This window comes from Salminus brasiliensis, chromosome 11, assembly GCF_030463535.1.
Source record: "Salminus brasiliensis chromosome 11, fSalBra1.hap2, whole genome shotgun sequence".
Taxonomy (NCBI): Eukaryota; Metazoa; Chordata; class Actinopteri; order Characiformes; family Bryconidae; genus Salminus; species Salminus brasiliensis.
The window spans coordinates 1642044-1656383 of NC_132888.1; the positions used below are offsets into that span (position 1 = coordinate 1642044).

Below are 14340 nucleotides of genomic sequence, written 5' to 3' on the forward strand. Positions count from 1 at the left end.
CCCACGCCTGGCATTAGGCAGCATGGAGCTGATAGGGTCATGATGTTGATCTGCTCCAGAGAGTCCTATTCTATTGGCAGTACTTCTCTACAGGGACTATTAATGCATCTGTATCAGCAATGGGTGCATTGCTGAATGCATTCATTAGAAGGGGTGTCCACAAATATTTGGACCTATAGTGTTAGGAACTGTGTAATATTACTAAATAATGGGGAAATGGGAAACTGGAGATATTTAGTCTGAGTTTAAGAGGATTTCACTTGATAAGATTATCTTTGCAGAGCTACGACTCTCCATCTCCTTGCTCTGACTCCTCTCTCTCTCTCTCTCTCTCTCTCTCTCTCTCTCTCTCTCTCTCCATGGCGACCCTGACCCACTTTTGGAGCTGCTTATTATTCCGGCTCGGGTTTATCCATGGAAAGAATGTGTGTAATTTGGTTTGACAACACAGCCCTGCGTGTTCCTCTCGGAGAGCCGGGTTCAGCGGCAGCGTCCCAGAGAGCCTCTGTGTGTTTTTATTTATTATTGTTATTGTTATTGTTATTTTGTAGGAGAGAGAGAGAGCTAATGCAGTCGTGTTTGGGCGAGGGGAGCTGTAATTTTCTCCGCAGGAATCAGACGAGAGCAGCGAGTCTCTCACACTCGCGACTATCGCTTTCAGGAGCCGAGTTTGACCTTTAAGATTTCAGCAGAAATGAAACTGAGTGAAAAGCCTCCTTTCAGCTTCACCACCTTCTGCTCTGCAGCCTCGCTTCAGGACGGGCTGAGGTGCTCCGCTCCTGCTGGTGGTTGAGTTGAGGTGATGAGTGTGAGTTTCAGACATTTTCACCAGAACAGAAAGGATGGAAATATTCGATATCAGCTCATATAGTGGAGCTGCAGCTCAGCGTCCAGCTACACCAGCACGCCACGTCCAGGAGATAGACATGTGACTGGTCTTTAAAGGGGAGTTCAGTGATACTCCAAGGTTCTGTATAACTAAAGATTTTATATGTAAATAGAGTCGTTCAGAGGGAGGTTTGATGAGAAACGCTTGGTTCTAGATAAGCTCCCCCAGTCAGAGCTGTGGTTCTACAGTGGAGGTGAAGGGCAGCAGACGTCTGAAGCTCTAATAATAAAAGCTCCTCACAGAAAGTTCTTCACCTAATGGTGATGAAGACGCTGCCTGATGCCTGAGACACTGTTCTACCAGAGTTCTGAGAAGAGTTCGGCTCTAGAACCTGCTTTTAGAACCAGATCATTAAAATGGTGGAGGGATACATGCTGCAGGGTGTAGTGCAGCTACAGAAAGTAGTCCCTAAAGAAAACTGGATTAGTTGAGATTCTCTATTCACTATTTTACCTTCATCATCATCATCATCATCATCATCATCATTCCATATAAAACTCAGAAGACTCGTGTAGCTGCACTGGTGGGTTTAGAGAGCAAATAAATGGTTATATATCTATACGCTATATGGACAAAAGTATTGGGACACCTGCTCAATTAAGGGTATTAAAAAGAGTTGATCCTGCTTTTGCTGGAGTAACTGTCTCTACTGTCCAGAGTAGGAGGAGGAGCATTGCTCTGAGGGTTTGATTGCATCAGTCAGCGACAAGAACGTTAGAGAGGTCAGGATGTTGGATGATGATCACCACCCAACCTCAGGGCTTTATACCCCTCTAGCCCACGCCTGGCATTAGGCAGCATGGAGCCAATTGGTTCACGCTTATCTGCTCCAGAGAGTCCTATTCTATTGGCAGTACTTCTTCTCTACAGGGACTAGACAAGCTGTGTGTGTGCATTTGCACATCTGTGTCAGCAATGGGTGCAGCTTAAAGTAGCTTAGAAGGTTTGTCCACAAATATTTAAACATGTTGTAAATATATGGTGTATATATATATATATATATATATTCGCCCTGAGCTTCAAATAGAAGACTTATATATGTAAATGAGCTCTGATAGTTCTGATTGACTACTGAAGCACTGAAGCACTCCTCCTAACGTTGGTGTGAATGGGCGGGGCTAAACTGCTGTAGGCTGAATATGTGCATATACAGGTTTTGTGTATTTGTATTTGAAGCAGACTGTTTTCCAGCTTCATTTTTTTATACAAAGAGCTTAATGAAGACACGGATGGCTGTGGCATCACTGAGAATCTGCAGCCTCTACAGTTAGCGCTTAGACAGCTGCACCACCCGGGAGCCCCTCTGTTAAGAGTTGGAACAGTCTTAGAGAACAGTGGCTTAATCAGGTTGTTATTCCCGTGCTGAAGCTTCTCCTCTTTAAAATCAGTGTGTTTATCTGCCTTCGGCGACCATCTCACAACAGGGAAACATGAAGCTGAGGTCGGAGATGCAGAGATAATCAGGCCCTGGCTTTTCTCTGTCCTTGTCTCTGCCTCTGTTCGGGTTCGTCACTGCCGTGGGGGGGAGGGGGGGGTGCTCCTGGCGGATGCGCATTCGCTTATATTGCAATTTGTCCAGAATAAGGTTTGATTTCTGTTTGTTAGTTGGTGTTTTAGGCAGATCTGAGTGGGTTTGATGTTGAGAAGCACGGCCCGGAGTGTTTTCAGTTTTTATGTTTATGAAGCAGATTTTTTAGAGGCATTAAAAGCGCTCTGTCGGCCGGAGAGGTTTTTATAATGGATATTTTAGAGGACTCGTATAAGTCCAGCAGCTGAAAGTTGGACATAAAAGGGTATGAAAATGAGCATGGGGGGAGAGGGGAGTGTGTTTGAACCGCAGGGTGTGGAGAGAATACACAAACACACACTTACACACACACACACACACACACACACACACTCACAGTTTGATTTTCCCATAGTCTGACCTTCTATAAGAAACTGATGAGGAATGAAATTGGTTCCAGTCTACAGCAAAGAAAAAAAGATTCAATTCACATCTGGATATACAGGACACACACACACACACACACACTCACTCATACACACACACACACACACACACTCACACACACAGTGTCCTGGTTGGGGTGTACTCGAAAAAATAAATAGAAAAACAAGCACATTTTCTCTGAACTGCTTTCCCCCAGTTTAGTCACGCTTAGTTCTGCTCTCTGGACTCCAGATTACGTATGACCGTGGCATCTTAAATACTCCACTTACACTACATGGAAAAAAGTATTGGGACGCCTGCTCATTCACTGTTTCTTCTGAAATCAAGGCTATTAAAGAGCTGATGCTGCTTCTGTTAGAGTAACTGTCTCTACTCTCCAGAGAAGAAGACTTTCTACTAGATTTTGGAGGAACATTGTTAGTCAGGCCAGAATATTGGATGAATGACCACCAACCTACCTCATCAACCCCAACTCATCTCAAAAGTATTGGATGGACCTCCACCATCTAGAACCAGAGAACCAGTTAACCGGTTCTTCAATTCATTTATTGGCATTTTCTTAACACACATAAATGTCAAGTAATTTAGAGTGGGGGGTTTGGGGGGGTTGGTGGTGTTTGGTGTGAAACGCTCGGTTCTAGATAACATCCCCAGTCAGAGCTGGAGTTCTACAGTGGAGGAGAACGGAAGCAGACGTCTAGAACCTCTAATAAAGCTCCTCACAGAAAGTTCTCACCTAATGGTGATGAAGACGCTGCCTGATGCCTGAGACACGGTTCTACAGAGTTCTGAGAAGAGTTCGGCTCTAGAACCTGCTTTTAAAATCAGATCATTAAATGGTGGAGGGATACATGCTGCAGGGTGTAGTGCGGATCCAGAAAGTAGTCCCTAAAGAAAACTGCATTAGTTGAGATTCCCCACTATTTTACCATCATCATCATCATCATCTTCTTCATCATCATCATCATCATCATCATCATGATCATTCCATATAAAACTCAGAAGACTCGTGTAGCTGCACTGGTGGGTTTGAATAGGAAATAAAATACAAGCTGTAGCTGTGTTGTAGTCATGTCGACCGATGCCCGCTTCCATTCACCATCAGTGAGGTCTTCATAGAGTCTGTGGAAGAGGAACAGAATTGGGCAGAACTTCATTCTGTTCCAACCAGTTCAGGGAAGTTCTGTTGGGGTTGGAATCTGAGGCTAACAATTAGAACAATTAGAACCTGTTTAGAAGGAAATTACAAGCACGATCACACACTGTAACGCACTGTAACACACACAACAATATCCCATTAAAAAGCAAGTGAGCAGACACTGCTGGGAGACTGGGCACTCTCGTCACAGTTGCAGAAGAGGAATGAAAAAGTGTCCTAATAACAATTAGAAGCCATTTTACAGAACAATCCCCTGCTTTTATCCACTAAAAGCCTCTTTCAGAGCCAAACGCGCTCCAGGAACGCAGACGCCGTGCACATCTGCGGCGCACGGAGGCGAGGAGAGCGCGACCGCCGCAATAAAAAGCGGAGCACAGGTGCGAATCCAGAAATAGGATTCATTCTATTTGATTACAGTATGTATCAGTGAGCAGGAGATATGTCACTTCTAGACATATCACCCAGCGCCAGGCAAGCAAATGCATAAAGCCAATTTGACAAAGAGGTCAATATACGGCAGCCAATAAAAAAAGGAATCTACAGGATCTGTCAGGAGCCATAAACATCAGAGTAATGGCCTCACTCTCTCGCAGACGCCCTCTCTTCCTGTTCTCTTTCTTTATTTCCTCCTCTATTTTTCCACCGTCCACAAACACGCCGGAGTGGGCGATCACAGGGACGGGGGGGGAGTGATTTCCGTGGCCGTGGCGCTGAAACGTTAGTCGCTTCCCGATGAAAAGCAATCACTGGTGACGATGCAGGACACATTGATTGCATGCATGTTGCATGATGATGTTCAGAGTCTGAAAGAGCTTTCTGTCGACCTCCTGCTCATATCTCATTACTCTCCCTCCCTCTCTCTCTCTCTTTTACTCTCTCTCTCTCGTTCTCAACAACGCCGGCCATTTTGTTCGGGCTCCTCTAAAGTGAAAGACAATCGCGCTCATGCCCTCGGCTCTCCACAACGATCCTCCAGCAGCAGATCAGAGAAAACAGGTTCACCAGTTTCGGTAATACTCAGATCAGCTGTAACATTAAGACCACCTGATTAATGTTATGTAGGTCCCTTGTGCTGCCAGAACAGCTCTGACCCTTCGAGGCATGACCTCCACAGGACCTCTGAAGGTGTCCTGTGGTATCTCGACACCTTCAGAATTGGGCGGGAGATCCTTGAAGTTCTGTGGGTTGTGAGGTGGGACCACCATGAGCATCCTGGGTGCCCTTGATCCTTTCTCTAGTTCACCGGTTGTCCGGTTGTACTTCCTTTTGGTAGGTACTGACCATGGCATACCGGGAACATCCCACAAGACCTGTCTGATCTGATGTTTTGGAGATGTTCTGACACCGTTGACTAGAACATCACGGTTTGGTTCTTGTATCTCAGATTTTTACCATCTTCCAGCACGTCAACTTCAAGAGGCTCTGAGCTAACGCTAAGCTACAGGTTTCCTCGTCCCTAAACCGCTCTGCTGCAGAAATGTACGCTCTGTAGCTGCGGCACTATTTAAGGTGGAATGGAGAGTTAGCAGTAGAGCCAGCTTTAGCTTTTGTTTTGGCGGCTAACTGCAGTATAGCAGTTCACATTGAGCTCTGTTTGGGTTTCCTCACTGAAATAATGTCACAGATGAACTCTGTCTGGGGGAGCTTTCCAGAAAATGAGTAATGAGTAGTCTACAGCTAATCTAAGGATCAGAAGTGGATCTAAAAGGCCGATACCCAAATCCATTAAAAATGCCTGGATCAGCCCCCAATCCCGGGGCACTGGTTTGGAACATCCCTACACAGAACCAGAATCAGTTCTCGGCTGTAATTTGGTCATCACACCCATGAAGTCGCCCAACAATTTTTCCAAATCCAGTATAAAAAAGGCAGAAAGCACAAAATATTGTTGCAAATATATGATTCAGTATTGGCAGTTCCTTTCTCCACGAAAAGTAGTTCCAGCAGCTTAAGGGTAAAGCAGCTATAGCCACTCAATCAAATCATAATCCAGGTACATGCTAATACACGGCCCTAGTCTTGTTCTTACACCTGATTGGCTGAGCCACAGTTGAAACCATCGTGAAGTGCTCATGGTTAAGGAGGTGTTATTGTGCTCAGTGGCTCCCACCCTCATGCACTGGCTTTATTCCAGTCCATTCCAGCCTGTCCTGACCACCATGTTCCGCCTTCCATCCCGCCCTTCCCCCGTCTTTATCTTCTCCTATTGATTTAGTGTGATATGAATAATGTACAGAATCTGATCTCATTACCGCGCTCTGATATGGAATACTGATGATTGTATACCATTTGCATGAAATTAGCTCTGTCTTATGGAAGGCAGGAGATGATGTCTCTCCCTGGTTGAGTTGGTGTGTAATGTATGATATGAGAGAATGAGGTTGGTGATGTGAAATGGTCCTGAGTGTCACATTTGTGCTGGAATCTAACGCCTCAGAGTCTGATAAACTGCTGGTTTGAGGACAGATCAGTTTTATTTATATGATCCGAGTCTGTATAATAATGTAATAGTGGGAACAGAATGCTGTTACACTGCTCAGTATGTAATACGGTGAAACCAAAAGTATCCAGACAGTCTAATAATGCAGTAATATTGTATGTTAGACAGTCTAATGCACAGTCTAATAGACAGTCTAATGCACATTCTAATGCAGTGTCTAATGCACAGTCTAATAGACAGTCTAATTCACACTATAATATACTGTCTAATACAGTGTCTAATGTACAGTCTAATACAAAGTCTAATGCACATTCTAATGCACATTATAATAAAGGGTCTAATGCACAGACTAATAGAAAGTCTAATGCACATTCTAATAGACATTCTAATGCACATTCTAATGCAGTGTCTAATGCACAGTGTAATAGCCTGTCTAATGCACATTCTAATAGAAAGTCTAATGCACATTCTATTAAAGGGTCTAATGCACAGACTAACAGAGAGTCTAATGCACAGTTTAATACAAAGTCTAATGCACATTCTAATAGAAAGTCTAATGCACATTCTAATGCAGTGTCTAATGCACAGTCTAAAACAAAGTCTAATGCACAGTCTAATACAAAGTCTAATGCATTCTAATAGAAAGTCTAATGCACATTCTATTAAAGGGTCTAATGCACAGACTAAGAGACATATAGAGTCTAATGCACAATCTAATAAGAGTCTAATGCACAATCTAATAAGAGTCTAATGCACAGTCGAATAGAGAGTCTAATGCACAGTCGAATAGACAGTCTAATAGACAGTCCAATGCACAGTTGAATAGTGAGTCTAATGCACAGTCTAATAGACAGTCCAATGCACAGTCTAATAGACAGTCCAATGCACAGTCGAATAGACAGTCTAATGCACAGTCGAATAGAAAGTCTAATGCACAGTCCAGTGCAGACTGTATCAGAGTGATGCAGATTGGCTGCTGGTTTGCAGATTTGGCGCCATGCCGTCTTCACCACCCCCTCAATAACCAGCACTGTCATACTCTTATATAATGGTGTACGAGCAGAGAGAGAGAGAGAGAGAGAGAGAGAGAGAGAGAGAGAGAGAGAGAGAGCGAGAGCTGAGGGCAGTTATGAAGATGTTTTGGGCGAGTGAGTGGAAGTAGAAGCTAGGTGTTTCTAATAAAGTGACCAGTGTGTGGAAGTACAAGGTAGGGGTTTCTAATAAAGTGGCCAGTGAGTGGATGTAGAAGGCATGGGTTTCTAATAAAGTGGCCAGTGAGTGGAAGTACAAGGTAGGGGTTTCTAATAAAGTGGCCAGTGTGTGGATGTAGAAGGCATGGGTTTCTAATAAAGTGGCCAGTGAGTGGAAGTACAAGGTAGGGGTTTCTAATAAAGTGGCCAGTGAGTGGAAGTAGAAGGTAGGGGTTTCTAATAAAGTGTCCAGTGAGTGGAAGTAGAAGGTAGGGGTTTCTAATAAAGTGGCCTATGAGTGGAGGTAGAAGGTAGGGGTTTCTAATAAAGTGGCCATATTTGTAGCATTAGGTTTTGGTGGATTGGGGGGTTTATTAAAACAGTCCTCCAAACAGCCAGAGACTTTTATGCTAGCTAAAGTGTGCACATGCTCTATTAAATAGTATTTAAATACAGTATAATTGATTCTCAGTGGTTAAATTTTCATTTTCAGATTTTTTTTCGAGGTCTCATTGAAGCTCCTCTAGCACACACACACACACACACACACACAGATACACACACACACACACAGATACACACACATAAACTGTGGCCTCTTCATTGCGAGCTGAGGGAGTCATTTAAGGATGAACAGCTTAATTACACCTCTAATAAGTGTTGCTGCGGAGTTTGGAGTATTATTTGTGTGAAGACTAGCATGTCGTTAGCTCCCCTCCCCCGAGGAGCTGCACGTATTAATCATAATGAGGAATTTGTTAGCATGTGGTCGTGTCAGTTCAGATCAATTTCTCTTACATGGCTTCCTGCAAAGCTGCCAGCTGCCCCGGCATTGTGCAGCGCGGATCGATTTACAGTCCGCCGGCCATTAGGCCCTGTTTTGTTTTTTGTTGTTTTTGTCATTTGATAGCTCATTTGCATGCCGGCGGCAGCTGCAGGATGAGCTCCCGTACCTGCTCACACGGCTCACTCCTTTCTCTCCAATTTCCACTAAAAGTGTTCATTTTCTCACGTGTTTTACAGTCTGAAGCGTCGCTTTGAGAGACGACACACTTTTCTTTCACACTGATGCATCCAGGCTCCGCCCACAAGTGTGTTCGCAGCCTCGTTCTATAAAGCCGGGCCATCTCTATATTGAAACTTTCTCTTAAAAAAAGCATAAAAAGTACGGACAAAAGTATTGGGACACCTGCTCAAGTTTCCATGTATAGAGCTGATCCTGCTTCTGTTGGAGTAACTGTCTCTACTGTCCAGAGAAGAAGACTTTCTACTAGATTCTGGAGGAGACTTGCTGTGAGGATTTGCTTGCATTCAGCCATAAAAGTGTTAGCGAGGTCAGGAGGTTGATTGATGATTGATTACCATCCCCACCTCGTCATCCCCAAATCAAAAATATTTGTAGTGTATGTCATGAAGTGTATGTCATGAAGTCATCTGAGCTGAATGGTTCTGTGGTTCTAAAGGTTCTGTAAGAAGCAGAACATCTGCAAACACACAGAACACAGGACTGAGTTTCTGCTTCACACAAATCAAAGGAGCCACAAGCATAATCAGCCGGACAGCTGACAAAATGGAGTGTGTGTGTGTGTGTGTGTGCTGCTGTTTGCAGTGAAAGCCCATTAAGTGCGTAGGTGAGCGAGGTGGTGACCAACTGTTGCTGTGTAGGTGTGTGTGTGTGTGTGTGTGCATTGTGGTTTCAGCTCTGCACACACAGCTAACACACACTTTCCACTGCATTTATATTCAAATAAGCTTTAATACACACAGGTAGTGTGTGTGTGGGGGGGGGGGGGGGGGGGGGGGGTGTCATAGGGGTAGGAGAGAGAAGGGAAGAGGGAGGGAGGAGTGGTAGAGAGAGAGACCATCAAACCCCACCCACTCTATAAATGACTCTTTACACCACAATAAATTAGAATATATTATTTGATATTATTTAATGACTATGTTTTAATTTTATTGCATTTTTATTTGATCTTTCTGTAACTGTACTTATTATTATTCTCATTCATTCATATTATTACGAATCTGCTCAGCTTCTACATCTGTGTGATTTCTCAGCCTTGTAATTAAACACTCACTGACTTTCTGTGGTCTCTGTTTGAGGGTGTTGTACGGCCTGTCTCTCTCCCTCCACTCTGAAGCTTCTCTAATTTCTGCTTCTGATTTTAATCAGACCTCTTTCACACTGTTTACATCAGTGTGTGTGTGTGTGTAGCCACAGAGAGAAGCAGTGGTGATTTAACATCTGCCATTATTGGACCTGTCAGCAGATTTTACTGTGTGTGTGTGTGTGTGTGTTGCTGAAAGCACTGAAACAGTGTAATTTCACAGGTGCACAAAACAGCTGGGTTTCAGTGAATTGGCCTTCATCAGATATTGTTATTAGAAACACCTACCTTGTGCTCCATTAGTGGCCACTTTATTAGAAACACCTACCCTGTGCTTCCACTCACTGGCCACTTTATTAGAAACCCTACCCTGTGCTTCATCATTGGCCACTTTATTAGAAACACCTACCCTGTGCTTCCATTCACTGGCCACTTTATTAGAAACACCTACCCTGTGCTTCCACTCACTGGCCACTTTATTAGAAACACCTACCTTGTGCTTCATCATTGGTCACTTTATTAGAAACATCTACCCTAAGCCTCCACTTCTTGGCCACTTTATTAGAAACACCTACTTTGTGCTTTAACTTTGATTTGTAGATGTTTTGAGGCTGTTGGTGCTTACTCTCTCTCTCTCTCTCTCTCTCTCTGTTTCTGCAGTTTGACGGTGAAAACATGTTCATGGGTATGCCTGAGCCCAGCGCGGACTTTGTGCCAGGAAACCAGGTGGGTTAATTACTCTTCCCTCCTTTTGTTTCAAGTCGTAATTAAACAAATTTAAGCTGCAGCGTCTCAGAATTAGAGCCGCTATCAGCCGCCGCCATAATCAGACTCTATTATAGCCTGTAAACAAAGCCTTTAAATCTTTGTCTGGGATTAATGAGACACAGCTTTAACGCCTATTTCGTCGGCTTTCATTTCCTCTGTTTACTCTTCCATTAAGACGCAAACTCGGCTAGCTGAGTGAGACGTTCCCACCAGGCCTTAAAGGAACACTCCTGTAACTTCTCAGGCTAATCTCTATCTGCTGTGTCTGGGAAGTACAGCCGGTTAGCACAGACGGTCGTCTCGCAGCGTGGTGTTGTAGCAGGAAAAGAGCTGGTCAGTGGGCAGCTGCTCAGCGTTTACACAAAGTTGTCCAACAGTTCTTCCTTTCGACGTGTTTCTAGATTCTCTAAAGCTTTCCTAAGAAAAAAAAATCAGGCTCTTTAGATCAGCACTAAGACTAAGTTCATTAGGATGTTCTCAAATGCAGTTCTCCAAACAACTTCAGAAGTTCTCAGATGTTCTCTTCAGAAGGTCTGAGGTCGTTAGCAGACAGAGTTTATGCTGTATTTCACAGCTGATCAGAAACAGTGAGAATAGACCATGTTCATGTTCCTGTGTTCAGTTGAAGCAGAGCGGTGGAGGCAGAATGGAGGAACAGCGAAGTCAGTCTGAGCGTTTAAACAGTTTCAGTGAAGGAGAGCAGGAGCAAGCTCCACTTTAATCCAGCTTAATTAGAATTCATTCAGCTTTTCAACTACTCATTTTAGAGGCCGACCTTCTGACCTCTGCCACTCTAAGACCGGCGGGAAGCTTTTGTGAGGTTAAGAAAATATTCATTATTTATTCATATTTTTGTATAAGCTGTTTATTTATTATATATTTAAATGTTTTCATAGAATACGCTTTTTACAAAGTAAAAACCTTAAAAAGGTTTTTGAAGAATATCAATGTAATGTAACTTTTTTTTTTTGAAGCATAACAGTTAATATAAAAACATCTAAGAAGAATTTCTTTCTGAAGTTTTGGGTTGCCACAGATACCAGAAAACATTAGGGGAAGAATTTAATATGCAATAGATGAGGAGCATAGTGTAGTGGGCAGGATTCTTGCAGCTGGTTGCCATGGATACTTTATCTAAAGGTGTTTGTAGATGCACAAATTTGTTGTAATTTTTTACAAGTGCAGAGTGGTGGGTGGAGCTATAAAGTATCCAGGAACGATCACATCTGGTCACCATGGATACCAAAAGTTAGTTTAATTTAGAATTTAGAATTCATTTGTTTTGAGTGTTGCCTAGTGGGCGGAACTTGCTAATGTCCATGGCGATCACACCCGGTTGCCATGGATACCAAAAAAAAACAAGTCAGTTACACCCTGGAGCTTTGTGGTATCCATGTCAACCATGATTATGCATGCTAATCAATACAGTACAAGTTTAAAACAATGATATGCTGATAGTCTAAATGTTTAATAAATGTAAACAAGGATAAATATTATTATTTTCTGAATTTAAAAGAAATAAAACAGCATATAAAATGTGCCAAAACATTAACATTAAATGCAGTAAATAAACAGTATTAAAGTGTATTAAAGAGGACAGCAGTGTGTCTCTGTAGAGGCTTATTTACACTTACAACATCAGCTGCACGTGAGGTTTTTGAGCTTTGAACTTTTGCATATTACTGTATTTATAACATTTGTAGCAGCATGGTTTCGGTCATTATTCTAGCTCAGCTGGGACTCTGACATTATAAAGGGGCGCTGAGGTCGCCTCTACGCTAAAACAGGCCCAAAACAGCTCAGAACAAAAACAGTACACAAAGAAGAAAGGGAAACCCTGAACCACCCCATAACGGCCCGAACCCGACAGCAGCAGTAAAGCCCATGGATTTAGACTGAAGTGGAGCGATCGCTCTGGTCTGTGATGTCAAATGCAGCGATGTAATCAGAATGCAGAATTACCCTCGGTCTGAAATAGCTCTTCCCTCTACCTCTCTCTCTCTCTCTCTCTCTCTCTCGCTCGCTCGCTCTCGCGCTACAGTATGTGCAGTGTTATGAATAATTATTCCCGGCTCTAATAATGAAACACTTTAAAGAATCCGTCCATATGGTTCGGCAGCCGAGGCTCAGTGCTGATCCTCTTTTCTCTTAGACATTAGTAACATTTCACAGGCCTCCTTCCCTCTCTGAATGTGTGAGGGTGCAATTCACACCTTCCTCACACACACAGCGAAAACAGCGCACTTACACATGATCACACACACACACACACACACACACACACACACACAGCTGCCGCGTTTACAGGTTCTGTTCAATAGCTAGAACCTGTCTTATACACAGTTCATAAGATTGTATATATACATTAAGTAAGTGTGTATTTCCTCAGTTAAACACTGATACTAGAATAAATGCTGAGGTCAAATCCCGGCTCATGCTCCTTGCCATCAGCATCCGGAGCCAGAGAGAGCACAGCCGGCCTTGCACTCTTCAGGTGGCTACTCTACATCCTCTACAGAGACACACTTCTGCACAGTGAATACACACTTAATGTTTATTTACTGGATCTAACATACTGCCAGTGCGGCATTTTTAATAAATACTATGTCCAAATGTTTGTGGACACCCCTTCTAATTAATGCATTCAGCTGCTTTGCATTACGTTGCACATGCACACCTGTAGAGACTCTCTGGAGCAGATAAACCAACGGGAACCTATCGGCTCCATGCTGCCTAATGCCAGGCGTGGGCTAGTAGAGGGGTATAAAGCCCCCCAGCATTGAGGAGCTGTGGAACAGTGGAAGAACTGTGTTCTCTGGAATGATGGTGGAGCTCCATGCAATATTTCTGGATGGGATGGTGGGAAGTGGGGTGGTGATCATCATCCAACATCCTGACCTTGTTTACGCTCTCGTCGCTGAATGCAATCAAATTCTCACAGCAATGCTCCTTCTCCAAAATCTAGTAGAAAGTCTTCTTCCCTGGACGGTAGAGACAGTTACCCCAACAGAAGCAGGATCAACTCTTGAGCAGTGAATGAGCAGGTGTCCCAATACTTGTCCTTTTGCGAAACCCATGAAGGAAGCGCCAGGCCGGTGTTCTTCCTGATGGGGTACGGCTGTGTAAATGTGATTTGTGTGTTTTGAGCTGTAGGTGAGGGAGCGGTACAGGTTAATGTGTGTGTTTTGGTTGGTAGAACGCGTGTTTAAAGCGAGGACAGCAGCACTGCCTCTCTTTATTGCAGCCAGAAAAGTAAATGAATGATATTTCAGTCAGGTGTTATTCAGAGACTGATCCGTACAGATCATTCCGGCCTTCTGCTGATGTGCTTCCCAGCAGATTCACTTAAAGCCCACTCTAATCAAATACAGAGCCGTACAGTTCAGTGTGTTCCTGCTCTAACACACTTGATTCGGCTCAACAGCTGCATATTAAGCCTTTTATGTGCTAAAACAGATGTTCTGGAGTGAGGAGCTAAAATACAGTACATGGACAAAAGTATTGGGACACCTGCTCTCTGCTAGGTTTTGGAGGATTTTGCTGTGAGGATTTGATTGCATTTAGCGACAAGATCGTTAGTGAGGTCAGGATGTTGGATAGATGATCACCAACCCATCTCATCCAAAAAGTTTGCTGGGAGGTTTTATACCCCTCTAGCCCACGCCTGGCATTAGGCAGCATGGTGCCGATAGCTTCGTCATGTTTATCTGCTCCAGAGAGTCCTATTCTATTGGCAGTCGTTCTTCTCTACACGGACTAGACAAGCTGTGTGAGTGTCAGCAGTGGGTGCAGCTTAAAATAGCTGAATGCATTCATTAGAAGTGGTGTCCAC

At 43.6% G+C, this 14340-nt stretch overlaps 2 protein-coding genes across 2 annotated transcripts in view; one reads left to right on the plus strand and one right to left on the minus strand.

The window, feature by feature from the left end:
* gtf2b (general transcription factor IIB) overlaps positions 1-14340 on the minus strand; it is a 340326-nt gene that overhangs the window by 95739 nt on the left and 230247 nt on the right. The gene's annotated exons all lie outside the window — the stretch shown is intronic.
* Positions 1-14340, plus strand: part of tox (thymocyte selection-associated high mobility group box) — an 85929-nt gene that overhangs the window by 32793 nt on the left and 38796 nt on the right. Inside the window, 1 exon segment of the mRNA XM_072690967.1 lies at positions 10401-10466. Within this exon segment, the coding sequence (XP_072547068.1) occupies positions 10401-10466 (66 nt within the window).